This window comes from Equus quagga, chromosome 19 (assembly GCF_021613505.1).
Source record: "Equus quagga isolate Etosha38 chromosome 19, UCLA_HA_Equagga_1.0, whole genome shotgun sequence".
Taxonomy (NCBI): Eukaryota; Metazoa; Chordata; class Mammalia; order Perissodactyla; family Equidae; genus Equus; species Equus quagga.
In genome coordinates, this window is record NC_060285.1 from 20,622,247 (window position 1) to 20,648,571 (window position 26,325).

At 36.2% G+C, this 26,325-nt stretch overlaps 1 protein-coding gene across 1 annotated transcript in view; it reads right to left on the reverse strand.

Moving 5' to 3' along the window:
* The window catches only part of MYBPC1 (myosin binding protein C1), a gene marked incomplete at its 5' end in the record, with an annotated part of 69,893 nt that overhangs the window by 24,859 nt on the left and 18,709 nt on the right, over positions 1-26,325 (reverse strand). Inside the window, 11 exons of the mRNA XM_046646717.1 lie at positions 992-1,151; positions 7,221-7,354; positions 7,686-7,792; positions 8,758-8,920; positions 10,385-10,551; positions 11,500-11,605; positions 12,527-12,651; positions 14,462-14,594; positions 17,251-17,417; positions 22,968-23,024; positions 25,086-25,137. Of these exons, the coding sequence (XP_046502673.1) occupies positions 992-1,151; positions 7,221-7,354; positions 7,686-7,792; positions 8,758-8,920; positions 10,385-10,551; positions 11,500-11,605; positions 12,527-12,651; positions 14,462-14,594; positions 17,251-17,417; positions 22,968-23,024; positions 25,086-25,137 (1,371 nt within the window). The remainder of the gene's footprint in view (positions 1-991; positions 1,152-7,220; positions 7,355-7,685; positions 7,793-8,757; positions 8,921-10,384; positions 10,552-11,499; positions 11,606-12,526; positions 12,652-14,461; positions 14,595-17,250; positions 17,418-22,967; positions 23,025-25,085; positions 25,138-26,325) is intronic.

A 26,325-nucleotide genomic window follows, 5' to 3' on the forward strand; every position in this document is an offset into this window, starting at 1 on the left:
TAAAGGAAAATTTTAATTAGAACATATATTTATTGGTGATAATCGTAGAAGCAGTGTTATTTCTGAGTACTTTTCCAAGTTTACTGAAATGCACTTAGTAACTAATTTGGGCAAAAAGTTATGCTCCGTATGAGATAAAGGAAGGTGAGCCCAATAAAAATAAAAATAAAATTCCTTTAAACTAGTGTCATGACATTAGAGAACAAGTCCCACATGGAACCCAAGACTCTTGTTCTTTACCTTGAAAATGGTAACTGAGAAATTATTGCCTCAATGTCGGATTTTTTTTAACTATAAAATGAACTTTCAGCAGAACTGAATCAAGGACTGATTATCGTAAACTTTACATCATTTGGAAGATTCAAGATGTTGACTGGTAGAAATCCAAATAAAAAAATGGCTGGTTATTATGTCTTGTAAATATAGTTCAGTGCCTGATAAAGCGACCTTAGTTTATGATCAATTTGAAATATGATTCTTAAGGGAAAACTAAAGTGAGATGAAGAGATCATGAGACCTCGGACCACCAATAACCTACTAGATTCATTTCACTCGGTTTCAAACTTAGGCAAGATGCACTTAGATGGTCATCTAAGGACCAAAGTGGATCTTACTTCTGTGTAACGATTGTGATATGGGAAATTATTCAGTAATTGTGTTTCAGTGACTTTAGAGGGCACTGAAAGGGCATATGACTGTGGAAAGCTAATCACCAGAAACCCCAAATGGCCAACCTTTGCCACTCATTCTTGCAATAAGTCTTCTAGGCAAGAAAAGAAAAGAGAAAGAAAAGGGAAGGGAAGAAAAGAGAAGGAAAGAAAAAAAAAGGTGTGGCTAAGGTAGAAAAGGAAAGATGGTGGTTTATAAAATATAGCTACACTGTGTTTCTCTTTGTTGGCTACCTAGAAAGCTGAGAGAGACAAGAGCTGGCAAAGTCTGTATCTAGACATGTCAACTTGATTCTAGAAGTTTATTGACCCGGAAGACTTACCTACAACTTTAATCCTGATGCTCGCATGTGCTTCTCCAGCTTCATTTTTCAGGTTTATGTGGTAAACACCAGAGTCTTCTTTTTCTGCTACATCAATAACTAGAGTGCTGCTGTCAGGGTAAGATTCTGCTCTTATCCGGCCGCTGCCCTCCATAATAGCCTAAGGAGGAAAGAAACAAAATGTGGCATGATCTATACAACAAAAAGAACTATTTCAAACTGCCTTGTAACCTAAGCTGGACATGGTGCCAATGCCTAACATACATGTTCTTAGTTTAATCCTCCATCAACTCTAAGGGCAAAGGTAGGGCAGTCCCCCCTTATCTTTGGGGGACACATTTCAAGACCCCCAGTGGATGCCTGAAACCACAGATAGTACCACACCCTATATGTACTATGTTTTTTCCTATACATATATATTTGAGGTGCGACAGCAAAACTAGCATGAATATCTTTTTCCTTCTTCACAATTTCATGGATAGAAGATTTGTTCTTACCATAGATCTTAGCAACCTCAGCATACAATTTTTTTCTTGTCGAGAACTTTCACCTTTTCACTTAAAGGAAGCACCTTATGGCTTCTCTTTGGCATATCCGAACTGCCAGCATCACTATCCTTGCACCTTGGGGCCAGTATTAAGTAAAATAAGGGTTACTTGAAGATCAACACTGCGATACTGCGATGGTCGATCTGATAACCGAGACAGCTAAGTGGCCACCCAACGGGTAGCATATACAGCATGGATCTGCTGGACAAAGGGATGATTCAGGTCCCAGGCAGGACGGAGTGGGACGGTGCGAGAATTCATCACGCCACCCAGAACAGTGCACAATTTAAAATTCATGAATTATTTATTTCTGGAATTTTCCATTTAATATTTTCAGACCACAGTTGACCATGGGTAACTGAAACCACAGAAAGTGAAACTGCGGATAAGCGGGGGCTACTGTATTATCATGCCATTTACACAGGAGAAAACTATGGCCCAGGGCCACATGGCTAAGAAGTGGTAGAAGTGGGATTTGACTCCAAAGCCGCCTAACCATTAACTCACCAAAGAAAAAGTTGGAGGACTAAAAATGTGAGTGTTGAAGTGTCATTTTAGGAGAGGAGTCTCTTCGTCTATGAAGTTAGAAATACTTAAACTCATATCAGAAACTAAATAATGAAGTGTTCATTTCTTTAGAAGTCTCGAAAATTTTTAAATATTGAAAAGGTTTTAAGAAGGCTGTGATGCCAATTTTCTATACAAGTTGTTGAGTATTGATTTTTCCCTTCCAATAGGACACAAAAGAATGAACATCTAATTCCCAAAGTAAAGATAGAATGATGTAGTGAGGTTGAACCTTCTATTACATTTTCTTTCTTTTATTTTTTCCTCCTCCTCCCTGCCCTGCCTCCTCTTCCTTCTCCATAATCATCTTCTTCTATACTTCTTTCTTTCTTAAACCAGAAATTTAAAGCAGCATTACATTTTTCTGATTCCCAAGTCGTATCTTCTATACGACAATGAGCAGCCAATATACAAAGGGGTAAAACAGAGAAGGTCAAGACTATTTAGAAACTGGGTAATTTGCTACTAACCATTAAGATAACTCTTTACTCTTTTGTGTCTAGATTAGGACCCATACATCTTCAGTAATGTAAGATTGTGACAACAGTAAGAATATCTTAAATAGTTTTCCTAATTCTTCTATTTTATAATAGAACAAAATCTCCTCATATTTGCCAACTTTTAGTCTTAAGATTATAAAAGGTATTCTGCTTTTTTTTTTTAATGTGAAAAGAGAAGTATTTACTTAGGATGGTGCTACATTATCCTCTTTAGTTTCCTATATTTCATTTTGCTTGTTTTGTTTGTTTGCTGTGCTATAATTAGAGTACATAGAGTACAATTCACACTTTTTAGATATACAGTTCTGGGAATGTTGACAAATTATATGATTGTGTACCCACCACCACAATTAAGATACAGACCATTTCTGTTACCTTCAGTGGTGTCCTGACGTTCCTTGACAGTCAACTCACTAACCCCACACCCGGATCCCTGGCAACCACTGGACTCTTCTCTGTTCCTATAGTTTTCCCTTTTCCATAATGTCATATAAATGGAATCTAACAGTATGCAGCCTTTTGAGTTTTCACTTTGCTTAACATGATGCTTTTTAGATTCATCCATGTTACTACATGTAATTCCCTTTTATTGTTGAGAAGTATTCCATGGTATAGTCCACGTGCAGACGGTTTACGTATGTACAAACTGTGTGTATGTACAATTGGACTTTTGGGTTGTTTCCAGATTTTAACAATTATAAATAAAGCTGCTTTGGACATTCATGTACAGGTTTTTGTGTCATCATTTCTTTTGGGTAAATACCTAGGATTAGCTTTGTAGAGTTGTATGGTAAGCGCATGGTTAACTTTATAAAAAACTGGCAAACTGTTTTTCAAAGTGGATACAACATTTTGCATTCCCACCAGTGCTGTATGAGAGTTTAATTGTTCCATATCCTTGTCAGCATTTGGTATTGTCAGATTTTTTTTAGTGGATTTAAAAACAATACATTTTTTTGTTCTTTCACTCATCATAATTATTTTGAGATTCATCCAAGTTGTTGCATATATCAGTAATTCATTCCTTTTTATTGCTAAGAAGTATCCCATTGTATGAATATCTTACAATCTGTTTACCCATTCACCTGCTGCTAGGCATTTGCATTGTTTTCAGCTTTTGGATATTACAAATAGGGCTACTATGACCATTTGTTCTAGTAGATTTTTTTTTGAGGAAGATTGGCCCTGAGCTAACATCCATGCCCATCTTCCTCTACTTTATATGTGGGACACTGCCACAGCATGGCTTGACAAGTGGTGTGTATGTCTACACCTGGGATCTGAACCAGGGAATCCCCGGCCGCCAAAGCAGTGCATGCGAACTTAACCACTGCACCACTGGACCGGCCCTTCTAGTAGACTTTTTTGTAGATTACATTGGATTTGCTCTATCAATGACTATGTCATCTGCAAATAAAGACAATTCTACCTCTTCCTTTCCAATATGGATGTCTTTAATTTCTTTTACTTGTCTGATTGTCTGGACTAGAACCTTCAGTATAATGTTTAACAGAAGTGGTGAGAGTGGACATCTTCTCTCTTTTGTTCCTGATTTTGGGGGAAAAGCATTCAGTCTTTCACCCTTAAGTGGGATGATAGTTGTAGGATTTTCATGGATGTCTTTTATTATGTTGAGGAAGTTCCTTTCACTTCCTAGTTTGCTGAGAGATTTTTTTATTAGGAATGGATGTTGAATTTTGTCAAATGTTTTTCTGTGTCTATTGAGATGATGGTACTTATTTCCCCAAGTTTGTTAATATGGTGAATTATATTAATCAACTTTCAAATGTTAAACCAGTCTTTGCATTCCTGGGATAAACCCAACTTGCTCATAATGTATTATTCCTTTTATAAATTGTTGGATTTGATTTGCTAAATTTTGTTTAGAACTTTTTCATCTATGTTCACAGGTAATATTGTTTTGTGGTTTTCTCTTCTTGTAATGTCTTTTTCTGGTTTTGAATACTGGACTTCAAAAATGAGTTGGAAAATACTCCTATTCTGTCTCCAATTTTCTGGAAGAGTTTGTGTAGGATTGGTATTATTTTTTTCCCAAATATTTGGTAGAACTCTCCAATAAAGCTATCTAGACATGGAATTTTCTCTGTGAAAGGTTTTTAACTACAAATTCCATTTCTTTAATAGATATATAGGCATTTCATACTGATTTAGTGGCATTTTGCAAATTCTGATATGTGGTGTGTTCATAAATATTTCCTAATTTCTCTCTGATTACTTCTTTGATCCTTGAGTTATTTAGAAAAAAGCTACTTGGAAATTTTCCTGAGTTCTTTCTGTTATTGATTTCTAATTAATTCCATTGTGGTCGGAGAACATATCTTACGTGACTTGAATGTTTTTATGCTTATTGAGAATTATTTATGGTCTATCTTGGTAAATTTCCCACGTGCATTTTAAAATAATGCCCATTCTGCTTTGTTTAATGGAGTGTTCTATAAATGTCAATTAGATCAAGATGGTTAAAGTATTGTTCAGATCTTCTATATCCTTACTGATTGTCTATCTTCTTGTTCTGTAAACTATTGAGAGAAGAGCACTCAAATCTCTAATTTATATATATCTCTTTGCAATTTTATCATCTTGCTATTTGTTTTCTACTTGTTCCAACTGTTCTTTGTCCCTCTTTTTCTGCCTTATTTTGGATAAATTAAATATTTTTTTGATTCCATTTTATGTCCTTTGTTGGCTTATTAGCTACAACTCTGTTTTATTATTTTAAGGTTCCTTTGGAGTTTATAGTGTACATCCTTAACTTTTCACAGTCTACCTTCATGTGATATTATAATAATTCATGTATAGCAAAACAAATTTACAATTGCATACTTTCATTTCATCCCTCCCAGTCCTTATTTCCATTTCTTTCCTTTTGATCTTATGTTTTTATTGTCATAAATTTTACTTACACTTATGTTATAAACCCACAATGCATTGTTATTATTTATGTTTAAACAATTATCTTTTTAAGAGATTTAAATAATAAGAAAAAACTCTAATATGTTTATACATATAGTTACCATTTCTGATGCTGTTTGTTCTTTTGTGAAAATGTTTCCATCTGGCATCATTTTTCTTCTAACTTAAGGACTTCTCTTAGCATTTCTTGGAGTGCAGGTCTGCTGGTGATGATTTCTTTAAGCTTTTGTATATTTGAAAATAATTTTGTTTTGCCTTTATTTCTGAAAATTATTTCTCCTGAGTATAGAACTCTAGGTTGACAGGTTTTTTCTTTAAAGATCTTGCTCCACTGTCTTCTCATTTGCCTTGCTTCCAGGGATATCTGCAGTCATCCTTGCCTTTGTTCTTGTGTATTTAATGTGACTTTTTTTTCTGTCTGCTTTTAAGATTTTTTTCTTAATCACTGGTTTTGGGCACTTTGATTATGATGGGTCTTCATGTAGTTTTCTTAACGCTCATTGTGCTTGGGTTTTATTGAGCTTCTTACATCTGTGATTTTATAGTTTTTATTAAATTTGGAAGATTTTGGCCATTATTTCTTTAAATATTTCTCTGTCCCCCTTTTTGGACACTCCAACTACACATATATTTGACTGCTTGAAGTTTTTCCACAGCTTAATGATGCTTTTGTTTTTCACTCCAGAAAATAGAAAAGGAGGAAACACTCTCCAATTATTTTTTTATTGTTAAATTATTTTTTAGGGCAGACTTAGGTTCACTGCAGAATTGAATTGAAAGTACAGAGAGTTCTCATATAACCTCTATCCCCACACTCACAACCTCCCCCACTATTGACATCCCACATCAGAGCAGTACTTTTGTTACAATTGATGAACCTACATTGACACATCATTATCACCCAAAGTCCACAGTTTACATTAGGGTTCACTGTTGGTGTTGTGCATTCTATGGGTTTCGACAAATCTATAATGACACGTATCTGTAATTATAGTATAATATGGAATAGCTTTACTGCCCATAAAACAGTTTATATAGGAAGCCACAGAGTCACACGTGAGCTGGCACTACTCTACCACTCCAATCTCATTTACTATTCTCCTCCTCACTCACTCTGCCCCAGCCACACTGGCTTTCTTTCTGTTCCTCCAACACATCAAGCTCATTCTCTCCCTTTTGTCTTTTGCACTGCATTGTCTTTACCCAGAGATCTCTTTCCTTTGGTCTTCACATAATGGGTTCCTTGTTGTCATTGATAGAGACTGTTTTCATTCACCACACTGTCACTTGCTAATCACATTACCCTGTTTTTTTTTAATTTTCATAGCACTTATTACCATCCAAAGTGATTTTGTTTATTTATTTATTTAATAATTCATTGTCTATTCCTCTTTCACCCCATTCTCTGACACCCATTAGAGTGAAAGATGAGATCTTGTTCCCTGCACATAAAAACATGCCTGGTCACATAGTATGTAGTCAGAAATATGGAAACTAAATGAAGGATTATAAGATTTGCCTGAAAGTCAGCTATCTTTCTTCGTCAAAGGAATTATATCTGTACTGTACCCCTGTAAATTTCTTTGCCTTCTTCTTTCATCTCACTAGTGGAAGGCAGGGAGTGGGGTGGGCAGTGTGTGTGTGTGTGTGTGTGTGTGTCTGTGTCTGTGTAGAACAAACCTTATCTGCTCGGCTCCAAAGCGCTTTAGGAGGTGGTTCTCCAGAGATAGGAATCTCAAGACGAAGCTTGTTTCCTGCAATTACTGTCACTGTATTGTCAGCATCAAGACCGTCCAGGATGATCCTAGGAGGATCTAGAATATTAAACATAGCCTTTGTTATCAGACAGTCACTTCTGTGTGAAAATCTGGGCTAGTACTTGGCTAATGCTAAACATTGGTGGCAACCAATATTTTATCTGGCCAAAAAGAAGATAAGAGGAGTCAAAGCAATTGGTGCCTGGCATCTTGCAAAACGACTTCATTGTAAGACTTCTTAAGAATCATCTATTATGATTAGTGGTTAATACCAATTCATGTATTTTTTCTTTAAATATCACATAGTTTTGAATATGTTATATTTCCAAGCTAAGGAAAACAAACAAGCAAGAACACAACCCTGCAATAATTTCTTTTATCTACTCACCAACAACATGAACTTTGGCAGGCAAAGTAATAGAGTAGGAATCTGGTGTAAATACATAATCACCTTCATCCTCAACGAGAGCATTGGCTATCACTAACTTGTGGATTCTAAGGAAATAAGAAAAACATGTTTCTAAGAGTTTGCAAAGATTTAGATATGACCAAACTGAAGAGACACCTGGCCTTTATCTGATTAACTTGTTTTATGCAGGTTGGGGCGGGAGAGGGTGGGGAGGAGAAAGAGAGAGACACACAATATGAATGTGAAGACTTAATTATCCTATTCATTGATCCACATTAAATATTCATTTTCGAGTATACGAAATTATCTCTGCAAATACAGCCTGGTCATTATCTATGCAAGTCTACTATTCCTTTTTTCACGTCATAGCTTTAAAAAGGCTAAGACATCTCACTAATGCCATATTTTAAGATTCAAGAAATTATCAAGAATAATCTTGACTTTGGCTTTATATGTGAAACCAAGAGCAACAGTTCTTAACTTTATTGGGGTTATGAACTAGTGACTATCCAATGGGCACTACGGATCCAGTCTCTGGAGAAAAGCATGTATTTTTGTACACAGAGAATTTGCTTACAATTTCAGGGGATTTATGGGGCCCCTTGAAGTTCTTTCATGATCCATGATTCAAGGTTAAGAACCCTTGCCTTAGATCTTTGCTAGATTCCAGGATATTATGCCCACCCTGAAAATTGTGGAAAGGTCATGCAACACATATTGGTTAGGGACAGTTAATCCATTTCAACCAACTCCTCAACTAGAATTCAATATCATTCCTCTAACTTCACATTTAGATGGAAAGAATCAGTTGACGGGTTTTGAACAGACAAAGCACAAAGCACCATACTGTGAGGGGAAGATACAGCATCACAGGTAGGACATGATGTTCAACAGAGAAATCACATGTTCTTGCTATTTGGAAGCAAGGAACAGAAATAGATTCTTTCCCTAGGACTACTCTCCAAACGTCTTTAACATATATGTAATTTAGGAAGTGGGGAAGGTGGAGATGAGGACCAGTCCTCTCTTCTGGGTCGCCTTGCTTCTTTACCTTCCTTTGTGAACAACCTTTAGACGGTCACTCTCCTGAATGGGTAGGCCATTTTTAGTCCATTTTCCTGTTATGTTTTCAGAAATTTCACACTTCAAGCAGATTTCATTTCCAAGTTTTACAGTCTGATCAGTCAGAGGTGTCAATACCTTCAGAGGTTTCACTACAGAAATGATAGACAGTTGTAAGTGCCAAACCCAGACTCCAGACAGGCTAAGATGGTGTCATTTAACAATGATACAGTCAGTTTTGCTATACTGCTTGTTTTAAAAATGAGAATTCATTCCAATTAATATGTTAGGGGACAACTGAAACATAACACAAATTTCATGTTTGATTATGCATGATTTCATTCATGAGAAAAACCAGGTGAATCCAGAAAACTACACCCAGCAGAACTGAGCCAGGTAGAACTGTACAAAATACACACCCCTCAAACATCTACCAGCTACCAGTTAACCCATGTGATATGAGCTGCACCCATGCACATCTGAGATTATCACTATCCATCCATTTCAAATAACCTCCTTGCACCACTTCACAACAGGTCACAAGCTGCAACACTTCTGACACTGCTTCCACAAACAAATTTAAGGTCTTTTTCAAGGCAAGGTGCCATATTTATTGCAGTGTTTATTAACCATTTAACATGTGTAAAACTGTGCTATTGCTTTTTGTTGGGTTCTTATCATTATTTTTAATGTGTCACTGATAAAATTTTTGCACGTTGTGCCCATAACTCCACTTTCCCCATTAGTCCTGTGGTTTTTATTGCATGACTTTGGACAGCATAGTGATTTTTAGATATGCATATGTTGTATTATAGCAGAACCAACTGTAATTGCTTTCAATGGATATAAATATCAGATAAGGAGCTGTCTATGCTTGAAAAAATTTTTTTGATATTAAACTAAAATGGCCAACATTCCATGAAACATAGGGAATGTATTGAGATTACTTCTGAATAATTTAATGATCATATGAATCATAACCAGACTAAGAAAGAAGTAAGGAAGCCGGATTTCTGCTCTGCATGTATTACCAATCTTCCTGAGGGATTTGCTATTTAAATTTCATGGGTAACTGGACGGGGCAGATGCTGCCATTGAGAACTGACTACTATTAGGAGGTATTTAGGGAAGTACATGAATTCTCTCATGCCTCTGAATCCTGTTAGCAAATGAGCTCTTACAGTATTCTTAACTGAGCCCTATTAGTTTGAGTAACTTCTCACCCAAATGTAATTGCAGAATGTTGAATGTTTATTTAAGGAATTCCATGGATTAAATAAACTATCAGGATTTGACATCATATCTAAGTATTTATCATCCATTTATATGGTTTTGGGATTAAAATATTTCTCAACGATTTGGGTAACTTCTCTGGCAGGTGATTTTTATACTTTCTTCCTAATATTGATGCTCTGTTATTAAATTGGGTAGCCGGTTCTTTTCTCATAGTCTCTAATTGATATGACATAGACACTCAGCTAGCATGGAATCCAATTTTACACATTTAAAATTTCCACAAGCAGGAATCAAATAGATTGACTTTCCTAAAACTGAATTAACAAATGCAACAGTATCAGTAAGCCAATGTGGAAGACATTCAAGGAAATCTGACTTACAGTCAACGCTAAGCTTAGCAGATGATTGTCCTCCTGTGGTCATTACAGAATATTCTGCAGTATCAGCCTTTGTTGCTCCTTCTATGATCAAAATGTGTTTTTTGCCGTCAACTTTAATTCGGTATCTTGATTTTGGACCAGGGATGATCTCCTCACCATTCTTAAACCTGAGTTAAAATAGATTATAAAGAAGTTTCATAAAAGACCCTTCAGGAGACAGATCTTGTTGGTCTTGCTTTTTGCTTCATCCCACTGTAGATAACAGACACTCAAGAGCTATTTGTTGAGTTAAAGTGTGTACGGATCAATCTATCAATGGGTTAATCCCGTAACAAGTATTGTTGGAAGAATTACATTAAAAGAACATAACCCCCTCTTTCCATTCAAGATCAATCAGATGAAGATGCTAAGAGTAGATATCACTCACGTTTGGGCTCTTGATACACACTAGTAAGAACAATGTTTTAATACATTTTAAAGATGGCTATAATTCTGGATTAGAATAAACAACTTACTCTGTACCAATTACTACAGATTCCTGCTGTGTAATTTATATACTTCTCAACAAGCATTTCATTTTAAGATTCCGAATCTTCTAGTCTTTAATTTTGAGGTTACTCACAGAGAACTTGAGAAAATACTTCCCACTTAACCAAAAAAATATGTTTTATTTTTTAAAGTAATTGATGATTCTCAGTCCAAAATATTTTTCTGAGCTACTGTAACAATAAAGTGACTAGGAATAAAATGAAAACAAAAAGTATATTTTTCCACCTAAGCTGCCAGTATGGGATAGAGAGAGGAAACATGGTTCAGAGGTTTAGAGCATCCACGGACTTGGGAGTCATACAGACCTGGATAATCTTGAGCCATCCATTTATTAGTAAATACCTACTTTACTGCATCCTCACCAATATAGGTTTCTGAACTGTTTTTCAATTTCATAGGTTACAAAAACCCAAGAATCTTAGTATAGTTTTAGTTACCATTTCTACTAACACAAATGGGGTTGAGATTCTTTTCATATGTGTAAAAGCCATTTTCTGTTCCCCAAACTATGAAGGAACATATTTTTGGTCTATTAAAAATGCATAGACCTCAGAAAAGCTATTTACCATTTTACATTGGCATCATCTTCAGAAACCTCACATTCTAATTCCACTCTCTCCCCACAGTAAGCTTTCGTGTCTTCCAGCTGTTTGGTCACCATAACTGGAGGCTCTAGTGTGAAAAAGAGGAGAATCAGCATCATTAAAGGTCCAAAACCTGCCTCATGACCCTGGGATTTGTTCAGATGAAAAACCAACAGTAAAAAGTATTATCTATCATAGAGCTATGGTTAGATGGCGGTAGATAGTAGGTGAGGTTTTTGTGACTTTTCTTGGCAAAATAAACAGATGGCAACCCTAGGTAAGTTCTTCCAATTTTCTCAGAACTCTTCAAATCAAATAAATGATTGCTCTAAAGAGCAGACAAAATGTATCAAATATCCTTCTTTTGGCAAATAAGATATTTGGACAAACAGATACTTCTGATGAAGGAGAACACACAACACTAACATTCTTTGACTCTGGTTCCAGACGGATGGTAGAGATTGCAGAGTTGTCTTAATCACAGGGCCTCATAAAGGAAATAAGTGATTCATGGCTTCATTGACACCCTCCATCTCTTTTCACAAAGTCTTAGTAAATGATGGTCTTCAGCACTCTCAGTGCCAACCACTGGTGCCCTTTTACTAATGAAGCTGGTTTCAAGAGAAATCTATTTGTGATCAACTGAGTGTGTGAAATGACAATTATCCAATAGACTTTGTTGGGTTTCAGAAGTAACAACTAGAATAATTATATTGCAAAATTTTGTTTGCTTGAGTCAAAACCACAAGGCATTTTTACTCAGTCATTTTTTTCTCCCCTTGGCTTTTCTAGTCTTCAACAAAACTGAAGATTAATTAGGATACACAATAACTGCCAGTGTAGAGAAACTTCAACGCAGAGCCAATCTAATACCCAAGCTAAACCATTTCTGGAGGTACTACTGGCTCTGCTCTGGAGCTCAAGAGTTCACCTCATCACCAAAATTTTATCACCTCAGGAGAAGGAAAGCCATCGGCTCCTAATGACTAGGGTAAGAGACTTCACTTACCTCTCACAAAGAGCTCAGTGGAACATTTCTCATCACCAGCTGTCACATAATACTCTGCATCATCTGTCAGCAAACAGTTATTGATAAACATGATTCTTTCGCATCCTTTATGCTCAAAGATGTATCTGTTTTAAAAATAAGAAAGATAAACAGAGTCCATGAACTTGATTTTATTCTTTTCTTTATTGCCAGCAAATTTGGCTTGTAATTTGGTAATATTTGAAAGTCAGGGACATAATTTTGATCTGCCATTTACGTAGCATATCTTACATAGTTTAATAAACATCAAACATGAAACCAACTTTTATCTTTGTAATACATAATGTAACACATATGCATACTTACATAATATTTAATTCCTGTTATTATTTTCTTTTATATAAAGTTTCTTACTTCAAATATAAATCAGTACTCACATTGCTATTTAAATTTTTTTAACCCACTTTTGGATAATAGCGTTGGCTGAGGTTGTCAGGGAGATTTTTAACTCTGTACTTGTTTTTTTTTCTGAGGAAGATTGGCCCTGAGCTACCATCTGTTGCCAACCCTCCACTTTTTTTTGCTTGAGGAAGATTGTCACTGAGCTAACATCTGTGCCAATCTTCCTCTATTTTGTATGGGATGCTGCCACAGCATGGCTTGATGAGCGGTGTGTAGGTCTGCACCTGGGATCCGAACCTGCAAACTCTGGGTCACCGAAGTGGAGCGTGTGAAGTTAACTACTATGCCACTGGTCCAGTTCCACTCTGTACATCTTTAAAAATTCATTTACTTTACTGATTACTTTATAGAGAGGCAGAGACTTGATCTTATTCATTGATTCATTGATTCCACTCTTCGCTTAACCCAGTGACACAAATTTTGTAGGGTGAATAAATGATTATACAGTTTAACAAATAGTGTGAACACAATCACCAATAATACACTGATATAGTAATTCTATCGAATGTGATATTCTCTTAAATGAGCTTAAGAACTAGTGTTATCATATCACAGTTATCATCTACTAAGAAGGAACTCGAGTATTTGAAAACAAAAAGCTAAAAGCCAAAAAGATGGCAAAACTTAATTATCTGTGACCTAGATTATGGATGGGTATAGTAGGGCATTACAACACACTAAAGAAAAAGTTCTCATTTGGGAAATTCTCAAATTGAAGAGTTCAAGAACAAAACATTAAAGAACATTTTCTGGATAAAGATAACCAAATAAAATTATATTTTTGGTAAATTCAGGCCGCCTTCAAGAGATTTTTACCAGATACGAACATCATCACAGCCCCTCCGTGGGCATGACCACACTAAGAAATTGGAAACCACCCAATTGTGCTACAGAAGTGACAGATTTTTAGGGTTAAAGTCTTTTATAAACATGCTTGTGACTCCTTGTTAACTTAAAAAAATATATTGGAGTTGAAAATCTTGCAGGATGAGAAGAATCTCTGTAAAGTAGTTTCATAATAGACTAGCGATACCATCAGATATCGGGAATTAGTCTGTGTCCTTCATTTGGGAGAGGGCCAAGAAATAATAAAGTGCAGGCTTTAGATGCTATTCTGGAAAAACAAAAGTTATCTAATTATAAGGTATGATTCCCAGCTGGCATATCAAATATATATTTCAAAATTTTTCATAATTTTATTTTAAAAGTTGGGAGAAGTTTGGCAATGCTCTGAAATATTGCATATAACCTATAGCGACACAAAACCATAATTGGGAGTCACCTGAAATAGTCTTTATAGAATTAAAGTGTAAAACAAGATTTTATTTATTTAGCGCTATAGTTTTAATGGTTCCAAAATACATGACAAGTTTTTACTCTCTCTCCATATGATTTTGCATTGTAAACTAAAAAGTGCATTTATTCATAGAAAATTAAGTCAAACTACTGTTTGCTTTATATAGTTATCACTGATTATTTGCAAGGCCCACTTACTTTGTACTGGGTCGAATTTCTTGACCATTTTTATACCATTTCACCTCCAACTTTGGGTCTGCCAGTTCTACAACAAATCTTACTCTGCCTCCTTTATCAACCTGATATGCAGGATCAAGAATTCTTGCAAAAGCTGATAGAGAGAAGAAGCAAAAACTATGTTAATATGCATACATATAAATGCTATAAATTTAAATGGTCAGTATATGTATGTGAACCTAAAACTAAATGAAGAAGTGAGACTCAGAGAAGAAAAAAATTGGGAAGCTTCCAAATTATCCTTTATATTTTAGAATTCTGTGTTGACTTATATACAATAAGATGGTTTAAAAATTTAAGGAGAATCCACGTGCTTTTGGAAGAAACATAAGAAAAGAATTATTGAGGAAGCTTTAAAAATGATTGTCCTAATTCTTTGGGGAATGTATAACATAAATCATCCAAATGAAATCTAACTCGAAGAACATGCTTATTCTCCTAGCATGATTACTGTCAGGATCATTGGTATTATCTTTGTACTTCTTCTATATTGCAGATAGTTTTTTATCGTAAAATTTATGAAATAAATTCAATGACATAAGATCAAATTGAATGCCTTTGACTAACTGAAAGAGCAGACTTATCAAAGTTTTTGTACTGTGGAAACCTGCCTAAATAGCGGCATGTTTAAAACACCCCTTACATATATAGTTAGGAACTCATTGATGAGGATTTTTAGGCTGGTTAATTTTAAAACTGCAGATGAGAAGCAGGCTCCAAGGAGTGGAATTTGCTTGCCCTTTGTTGGGAAACATTTACATTTCTAAGGGAAACCTCTATCTGTAAAGATGCCTCCTCTCTGTGCCAGGAAGAAGGGGGATGGCCTTACCTCTGGAAACTCTTAATGGGCAAGGCAAGGACTTAAGTTGTTTACTGTCTGGCAATCTCATGTAACTGACCCCCCCTCCCCAAAATCCTCCTTTGTCTTTAGCTGAAGATAATATTTAAGTGGTGACTTCTGCCATTTACTCAATCCGGTTTGATTCTTATCTAAAAGTTGTGGGACTGCCCAATGGCCGGACCCTACTGGCACTGGTACCATTTTAACATTTTTTGTCTTGTAAAGAGATAACTCACATACCTATGCCTTAAATTTAGCCTTACTCTCCACCCATGTTGGCAGCAGAAGGGGCAGCAGCAACAAGCTGGCAGCAGCTCTGCCTGCCCATGGGTCCTGTCCCCATGTCAGCGGTGGCAGCAGCAGCTCCCCATGCCAGCAGCATCTCTGACTGCCCGTGGGTCCTGTCCCCATGCAGCAGCTCTGACTGCCCATGGGTTGCGTCCCCATGGCAGCAGCAGCAGCTCTGACTGCCCATGGGTCCTGTCCCCATGCTATTCCACACTATTCTCTAAATAAAAGAGCACTACTGCCAGATCTTGAGAGTCCAAGAAATCTTTCTTTTGACTCCTCCACTCACCAACCCTGCATCACTCATGATTTCAAAATATTTTAAATAACATAGAACATAGTAGTTTTTAAAAGTATTGTCTTGAAAGGTCCTAAACGAGATAGTTAATCTCTTTTTTAAAATTTCATAATTTTTTTTCTGACTTTAAAGATAATAATTCTCATTTAGACAGTTTGGAAAATACATATAAGTGTGGAACACCTTGTGAAGTTGTCATCCTTGTATTTCCATCAGTCCTACTTTATTACGCTATTGCTTAAACAAGCTGACTTCCTCATATTTTAACAGGATAAAATAAACGCTAGATTTAAAGCAAGTTATCTATCACATACCTCAAGACATCAATTCAGAGGCAAGTGATAAGAATAAGAATGGCCAGCATGGGGGAAAGAGGTCAGCTGGCTCTCCACCTTAGCATCCACATGTTTTTGACTTTCAGTCCCAGACACCCCTCAGAAATAAAACTCCGGGAGTTCTGAGACAGTGAGAAAGGCCGGGTTATGTAAACAAAACAAAACGAACACTTCTACATTTCTCTGGAGCCATCTCCCAACCAGTTTATACAGAAGTTTAGAAATAAGGGCAGATTTTAAAAAAGAAGGGGTGAGATTCTTTAAATTCTATTTGAACACAAACAGTAAACAATAGGATTGATGTATGAACTCGATGTGTCCTAAAACTGATAACGGACAACAACCAAGTATAGGAAACTCTGAAGAGCCAATGATCAATTTAAAATGTATTTCTCTTCTTAAACTTTATTTTAAATTTCAACATCTCAAAGTATTTTAAAAAGGTATTTAAAACCACAACAAACTGCATCCACTTCAGATCCCCAGGGACAACTTAGCTTTTTAACAAAACACTTTGATAACCTTGTCGGATGTGAGAAAATTTCCCACAGCCCATCAAATGGGTGGAAGAATATGACGGTAAAACAGACATCGAATCTATTCTGCCTAAAGAAGAATCAAGAATTTGAGAGTGAGGGAGATGTGGAGGCTGGGGAAAGAGGCCACTGGGAAATTCCCAGTGACAGCGGGAATATTCAGTATTCCATTGTATGTTGTATGTGATGCCAAAATGTAATTCTTCTGTTACCTTAAACCTTCAGTAGAGGTCTGTCTGCTACCCGCATAGCCAGCGATGTGCGGGGCGGTGAACCACTTCACCTGAAGGCAAAGGTAACCAAGAGGAGCGTAACCCCTGCAAATCTAGCCCCAGCTAGTCCTACCCCAAACCCAGCGAGAGATAGGAGGGATGACAGGACGGGTTCACAGTCACGTCTTCCGCGTGCACAAGAAGCACTACCCGCTGCCACGCTTCCCGGGGAGGGCTCACCTGCGCTCTTCTTCTCCACTCTGCGCATGCGCTTGAGCCGCTTGAGCATCCCGCGCAGGTCGGTGATGCCATACTGAAAGGCGATCTTCTCGTACTCGCTGGGTTTCGCATTCTTCAGCAGCTCCCACACGTCTACCTCGGGTGTTTCCTCCTGCTGCTTCACCTCCCTAACCGGGGAGAACCATTGCCTAGTTTAGTAGCTGCCCACTGGCCCTTAAAGACAAGGAAAGTCGCAGTATGGCAGGTTCAGTGCTAAAAGCTCTGTGTAGAGCCTGAGTAATTAAAGACGAGAAGAAAGTCTACTTGCTTTGCTGTAAGTCTCAGGGAAACTTCCAGATAGTTAAAGATCAGAAACGTGCGCTTATATTGACACTCTCATTTTCCTAGTTTAAAACACAATATTAGGGGGAGAGGAGGGTATCAGGAAATATCCTGAAGATATTTTTACTTATTTTCAAGTGGAAAGTCTAAATAAGAAGGTGAGATTTTGAGGGACTTAACACCAGTTTTCATCTAGGATATGGGTGTTGAAATAATCTTGCAAAGCGGATTAAGAACTAGAAGATTTAAATATTGGTCTATGAAAGAAAAATGCTCTCTTTCTACCTTCGTTGCTGTCCTCACTCCAGCTATATGTGGAGATAGTACAAATACAGTATTCCAAACCTTTGGATTTTGCAAATAACATTTTTTAGACCATATTAGTAAATGTGTACACTAACCATTTTTTTGCTGTTTTTTATACAAAAAATATTTGAAACTACCATGAAGAGTTTTTGTGTGTTTTTCACATGGTTTTTGTGGATACAGATGCTTTTTAAGAGAATTTTTTTTTTCTAAATTGTCAAGGGAAAGGGCAAATGAGATAAAAAAATTCTCTCGTATTTCATCTTAAAGTACTGTCTTGAACTTTTTTGGAAGCAAGTTTGATATGAATCATGAAAATATAAGTGTTAAACTGTAAAGCAAATGGTTAGGGGGTTCCATAAACAAGGGGAAATAGTGTAATTATCACCCCAAATTTTGATTGCTGACTAAAGAATATAGAGAACATATAAAGAACATATGTTAGTTAAAAAAAAAAAAAGATTTAAAGTACACTTGTCTACCTTTATTTTAAAACCAAAAATGAAACCAAACCTCAGGAGTAAACAATCCTTAGGGAAAGAGCCTTAGTGTAAATGCAAAATGTAATTTAAATTGATTTCCTCCACTGGCTAAATAGTCCCGATTTTGTTTAAGCTTAGTTAACTTTTTTTTTTTTTTTGGTGAGGAAGATTGTCCCTGAGTTAACATCTATGCCAATCTTCCTCCAGTTTGTATGTGGGATGCCACCACAGCATGGCTTGATGAGGTCCGTGCCCAGGATCTGAACCTGTGAACCCTGGACTGCCAAAGCAGAGTATTTGAACTTAACCCCTACACCAGCAGGCGGGCCCCCTTAGTTGACTGTTTTTAAAAGGTTAATTTGGAAATGTTATAGTGACTACTTACTGTGAATAAAGCTGGTTTGGATATGATTTTCCAGGAAAACCGGTCAACACATCTTAAGCATCAGTGTGAAAACAGATACATGCTATCATGTTAGCAAATGATTGATTACACATATTTGCATTGTCACATTAATTACATCTCTTTCAGAGTGTCTTGAGGAAATACTGGATTGTAATCAGGGGGAAGGGGAGGAGAATATAAATATTAACTTAGAGTTTAGGGTGGCGTTAGGCAAGGATGACTTCTGAATATCTAATTTCCATTGTCATGTAAGTCTTTTTGCCCAGTGGAGGAGGATGCTGAGGCAAATCTGGAAAATGGAAGGAAGTGAGAGGTCATTGGTCCATCAGTAACCTTTGTGGGAAGGACTAGACAGCACTATTAGGAAAATGTGCCTCTTAAAAATTCAAGACACAAGTATTATCTTCATCTCACTGAAATGATAACCACACCCTCTATTAACATGGGGGAATTGAAAAGCTCAAGAAAAATTGTCCTGAAGTTGGAATATCGGTAATAATTTGCCAGATCTACCAAATCTACTGCCGGAAAGCAGTCTAAATTTCAAATACATCTTTTAAATATTTTGCAGTAAGTCCTGGAGAATTGCATTTAAAATGTGTATGTATGTACATTTGTATTCTCTGTGGGCATTTCCTCAATCTACTTTATTAATGCTCTATTTTTGTCATATTCCAGCCTACATATAGTCCCCAAAATACAAACTTATGCCGTACTACGTTGTGTTAAATTTCTATTTCAGCCAAGAAGAATTACACACATACACATTTTAAGTATCTTCTCGACACTGGTGAAAGGATTTAAAGATATAAGACTATATTAAAATAGCTAAAACGAGACATAAGTCGAACTCTGAGACATAGCTAGATCCAGGAGGTGACTATTTATATAATGGAAGCCAGTAATAAAGATCACAATATTCAGTGTGATTTCTTAAGTTTTGTTGGTAGATTCATAAAACCGATTATCTTCACCATTTTTTTCATTTAAACACCAAAATATACCCCACTCTCCCACATTCTTAATATTATCAAATTTTGTGCACAAACACCAATAACCTCTTGTCTATTCCTTTCTGTTCTCTCCATCACCTAACTGAATTCCAAATCGCGAAATTAATGTAGTCATCATTTTGTACTGGAATGTGAGGTAAAGGTTCCCACCTATAGCATTTCCTTAACTCATCCAGAATATATGTTTACTTACCATGGTGGCTGCACATGGCCCTATCTACATGGCTATGTTAAATTATGGTAGGGAGAAAAGTCCAAATTTCTATAGGCACACGATTAATTTCCAAGCGTTGGGATAGACGTATATAACACTCACAGTACTTTCATCTACATCAAAATTTCAATAACTTGCTGATCCAAGTGAAGTACAAAGCAGTTACAGAAATTTTATGTAGAATAAAACTTTCAAGTATTTATATAGGTGAAATCCCATAACAAGATGGTGCCCAAAGGATTTACTACGATTTAGCTAGTGCCTGTTTGAAATACACTGGCTCTGTCCAGGGCAGGCAGATCTTTTGCTGTATAGAGGTGTTGGTTGTAAAGGTATTTATTCTGATAGGGATTTTGCTACACACTCTTGGAGGAGTAGCAATGGTAACCACATGTCATTACCACAATGAAAACACATGCAACTCACAATTAGTAGGAAACCACAACGAAAGTTATACTGGTGGATTAGTATAGTACATTAAATTAATGGAGTCTTATGTTAACGACGATCTAATTATGAGTCAAAGTCATAATTAGGGGATGTAAAGAAAATGAGAACTGGAGACATGTTTGCTGCCCATTTTTTCTAGTAAATTTTTTCTTTAGTCATTTTGACCATTAATTAGATGATTTATTTTACTCTCCAAACTGCTGGTAGGACTAGTCTGTTCTTTTTTTCTTTCTTTTTCCTTTTTAGTCAGAGCATAGTGTTTAATAAGCTACTGTAACACATTTGTATTGATTGATTGTGTGTGTGTGTGTGTGTACCTTGTCTCTTTACAAATATAAGCTCTTCAAGAGAAAATATCACATTTTTGGTGGAACTGAATATTTATTTGACACGTACTATGAGTCAGGCTTTTTACATTTAATTTAATTCTCACATTAATTCTATTAAGTAGTTTTTATTCTCTACATTTACGGATGTGGAAGCCAAGTCGCAGAGGGGACATATAATTTGATCAAAGTCATGTAATTGGTACACAGCAGAGGTGAGACTCAAATCCATCTTTCCACCAGCACCTTTTCAATGCCACAAGTATGTATTCATCCCGTTCTGGATGCCAGGCACTGGAAGCCACTGGATTTCTTTTCCTCCCATCATCTGGCATTATATTCCACACAAAGAAAGCATTTAGTATTTTTCTGGCTAAGTATATGATTGTAGGGGGGAAAATGCTTTCTTGTTTTCCTAAAGTGTCAATTTGTGTTAGAAACGGAAGCACCAACTCTCGAAGCAGATTCAGAATATTTCTTACATCAGACACAGGAAGTGAACTGACTCAGAAAGGGAAAATTTGGATTTAAGTCCCTGCCCTGCCTCTGTCTAGTTGTGCGACTCTAAACGTCTCTGGTCCTCGGTTTCTCACCTGTAGAATGAGGAAGAGTGAGACTCACTGGAGGTCACTTCATATACTACTGCTTTAAATAAATGTGGGGGATTAATAAATATTACTGAGAGTAACGATTATGTCAAGTATCCAAGGGAGGAAAGATGTATTTGATGCTGCCAAAGTCCATCAGTGATTAATTGGCTAATAGCCATCAGTAATTAATAAACTGCACCTGTTAATGTTTCTGTTCTCAACCCAAGGATTGGAGTAGAGGTGAATTTTTTATTCATAGGGACTTGAATAAAGCCATCCAACTAAACTGAGAATAAACACAAACGCAGTTTATTACTATTTGTAATTGTTGTGAAGCATATTTAAAATTATGTTCCCTTAACAACCATCAGAGGCACTAAAACTAATAAAAAATGAACCTGAAAAGTTAAGTGAAGACTGATAGCAATATTATTTACAGTCATGCATCACTTAACGACAGGAATACATCCTGAGAAATGTGTCATAAGGTAATTTTGTTGTTGTGCAAACATCACAGAGTGTACTTACACAAACCTAGATGGTATAGCCTACTGCACACCTGGCCTATATAGTACTCATCTTATAGGACCACTGTCGAATATGCTGTCAGTCGTTGACCAAACTGTTGTTATGTAGGGCATAACTGTATTATTAATTTAGAATTGTAGTTTTATCTGTTTTTTCACAAATTTGCTAGATAAACACAACCCCCGAAAAAAATTAATTTCTCTTTGTTGCTTCTGCACTATAGTAAATAGCTATGTATAACTTTATGTAAAACACATATAATTTAGTATATGATTATATATGCATATATATGGACAGAAATCCTATTAAATGGTTATGTACTAAATATCTATAGTGAAATTCTATAAATTTTATTGTGAGAGAACATATTAAGGGAGCGTGAGTGATAATACTAAACATTTATTTCCATTTTACTATAATAATTTATCACTTCTAAAATGCACCTTTTTGGATATTTTAAACATCTCTGAAATAAAGGTGTATTTATAGTCAATAGTGTGTCATAATACACTATTCAGAGCAACTTTTTCATTGCTTAGTGATTTGTAAAATACATGTATATCTTAAGACGAATGGTGTCTTAGATTTGCTGAAATAAAGTAAATCATAAATATTATATTAAAGTAGGTCTGCCTTTTAAAATATATGTACACTTGCAGAGACTTCTACAAAAACGGCGAAATTGATTTTTTGGTCAAATGTCAAAGGCAGGAGAATGGAGGCTTTCGTTATTCAATCATAACAGGGAATCAGAACTGAAATAGGAGAAATCAGAGGTTTCTAGGTATTTAAGTCCTCTGTCTCAGTTTCAAATCTCCTCATCCCCAGCTAAGAAAATACGTAAAGACTCATAAAACATTTAAAAAGAAAGCTTAAAAGCATCAGCTAAAATCTTTATCAGATTAGTATGCAGTTGTTTCTCTGTCTCTTTCTTAGTCAACTCTGTTATATTCTATAAGCAAAACACATTTTAAGAAATGAAAAATTCTTTGAAAAACATCCAGTTTAAACTTGACTTCTCTGAGTGGGTATCTAAAAGACTTCCAGGCCACAGCGCCTCACTCCATCACTTGGTTCTCACCTACGTTTCAGGAGACCACTAAAGTCAAGTTCCCCTGCATCCTCTTGACCTTCTCCACTGTCATTAACAAAAGAAAAGCAAATCTGGGTTTAGTGCTGAGACACATACACAACAGTTTCCCCCAAACACTCTACATATGACGTATATGCAATTTTGCACCGGCACACAAGTTATGGGACTAAATGAACACAAACAATTTCTTTTCACACAAGTGACATTTTACATTTTTGGAGTATGTACTTGTGGAAAAGTAGACATGAAGAACTTGTGTTACTCTATGATTTCAGAAGGCACATTTTTGTAGATTGCATATATAAAAGTGCTTGAATTTGTGTTAAAACGGAGTAACACAAATGCACTTAAGCCAAGCAACACAAAGTACTTTGTTTTTGCAAGTTGGGGGACTTTAGAAATATACTTGTGTAAAAAGCAAAGGACTTTTGCTGATCTCTGTTGTTCACGTAAGACAGAGATTGGCTTGGAAGACAAAGTGTACCAATGTCAAACATATAAGTACGAAGCTTATATTCAAAGGTAACCTCTTTGTGTCCATCAATAGATGAATCAGATAATGTGATACCAACATAACATAAGAATGGAGCTGGTGCAGAGCTTTCTGAAAGATGCATTCCTTTCTGTTTTAAAGGGAAATAATTATAACCTCTTCATTTTCTTGTTAATATTTATACCTTTTAAAATGCATTTTTTGAAAATTTGTCTTTGAATTGTTGATGACCCTTTTACTAGGAGTTTTTTAAAGTGCTTTCCTTTGGAGAAATGCATCTCAAATTAGGCATGCAGCCGTCTTTGTGATTTCATGTAAACCCTAAATAGAAGCTATGGGGCTGACATTTAAACGGCACTACATATTTACTTACACGTTTAATTTTTTAATGAAGATTTTGTTTCCTGCTCTTTACAAATGTTAGTTATGGTTTCTAAGAAAAGAGGCTGTGGGTTTAAAAACAGTGTGTATAACATGTGAGTCATAAGAACTGAACTCGGATCATGTGTTTTCAAAATTTCTTTAATGGCAGGTATTTGGAGAAGACCTTTCAAGATAAACACATTTCTATTATTTTAAAGTGCAAAATTTGGTAGATTACGTCTCCCTCTCCTAAAATATCCTCGTACACAGGATGAGCATAGTTTTAGATGTCTGCATTTTCTGAACGGGGGGTGAAGAGAAGGTGAAAGGAAAGTAATAGGATTTAAAAGCTATGGCTTTACAAAAATACCAATTGACTCATCGGGTAATATTAAAAATCTTTTAAAAGCAATTAAAATTTTTATTTATAATTTAGGAGGGAAATATGCCTTTTATTAGCAGACTAAATCATTGCTTTATACTAGTTTGGGATACTTTCCTTATTCAACGAAACTGTACGTGGATTCAGTCACAGCAAGAACGAAGTATTTGCTCTCATTAACGAATTTACATTATGGAAGAATTAAGCACAGAGAGTAAAATAATGGTGGTATGGGGCTAGGTACATTTCTCATAGACTAGAAAAATTTTTTCATTTTTCTTCCTTGACCCCCTGATTTTTCAGCCTCAGTAGTAGCAAAATAAATCAAACAGGTGTCCACATTTTGCCTTCTACAGTCTTCTTTATTCCAGCAGACTCAATAGTCTTTCATTTAGGATAATCCAATATTTAAATAGTGCTAACTTTAATAGGTAGCTACTTAATTGTGGTTTTCCAGACACTGGTTTAAGAGTACCATAAGTGATTTCTAGACATTACTTAACTGATGTCATGTAAGATGTGTATCTTGATATATCTATCTTTTTTGGCCATTTGGTGGGCTATTATGCAATCAAGGAAGAAGCCACATATGAATAGGTTGAAAGTGTGTTTCTATAAGGCAACTGTGAAACCTTTAAAAATGAGAGCTTCACTATAACAAGAATATTCTTAAAAATGATCGGTATATACTTGATTTGGCTTTAAATCCATGGCTTTTCCAGAGCACTGACTTTTGAATATATGGCATGTTTGACTACAGTGAAAACAATTGTTCTCATTTGTAATATAGAGTGTGGAGGAAAAGAGTTTTGAAAATCCTCCACTTTCACGTTATACAAAACTACCTAGAGTCCCCTTTTGAAGTTACCTTCTCTTGAAAGCAGATCTGATGTCAATGTTTGGAGTAGTTCCGGTAGATTCTTTGAAAGGAAAGAAAACAATAAAATAAATACCCATTAAGAAGGCAATTTTATGTTCAGTCCCTTTCCAGGCTGGGGAGATTCTTCAGATGGAAGGAATGCCAGGTGAAGGGAGGATGGCTCTCCTCCTGGATGGCTGAGCTGACGAGACATCATACCTCATCCTCCTCACACAGAATCAATGAAAGGACTTTAGGAGTTCCCTTATCCAATTGTCATTCCACCTGCCTGCCCATTAGAATCACGTGAGGAACTTAAAAAATATCAGCTTCTTGTTCTCCCTGCTGGAGATTTTGATTCACTGGATCAAGGATGGGCGCCCAGAAATCAATAATATTAAAAAGCCATTCAGGTGATTCTCAGACATGCCTGGCCAGATGGAAGAAGCACTACTAATAACTAGATTCCTACTTAATACAGAAATCTCAACGGTGCCTCCACACACGATCATCCAGCTTCTGCTTGACATCTATCAGAATGGGAATCTCACAACCTCCAGTTGTGTCTACATAACTTTAGTGAAACAGGTCATGCTAATGTTAAGACAAAGATCACCTTCTCACAGTTTTCACCTTTTGATTCTAATCTGCCTAAATGCTTGAGTACATGGAAAATGGCCTTTTCCTTCTTCTGTGTGGCAGCCCTTCCCTTATTTACGAGTTATATATGTCTGACTTCCTTCACTCACACATTCAAACTGAATAGGGCGTGGTATCTGGATTCCATCCTGCTAGTTACTCTATTCCAGAAGGGATCCCAGTAGAGGTATGGTGCCCATGGCCAAAGACATTATTCCAAATGTGGAACAAGTAGCACGTTGCAGAGAAGAGTATTATCTCCTAAACCTAGATCCAATCCCACTTATAACGGCCCAGTTTTAAATTACACCAGCTTTGTCTTTTGCAGTTATATCTCACTTTGGATTCAACTTGAGTTTATGATCTTTGCTGCCACGTCAACTTTACCTTTGTATACTTATAGAAGTGAAACTTTTTCCAATCCATATGTACACCTTTACATTTATCCTTATTAAATTCACTCTGGGCAGTACACAGAACATATGGATGGAGAACTTCCATATCTGACATTAGTCCTTATAAGAGAAATCCTCCCCTCCACCTGGGTATCCTGAAATCCTCATACCATATTAACTTATCTCCAAACCTGAATGGAAATAGTGGACCCAAT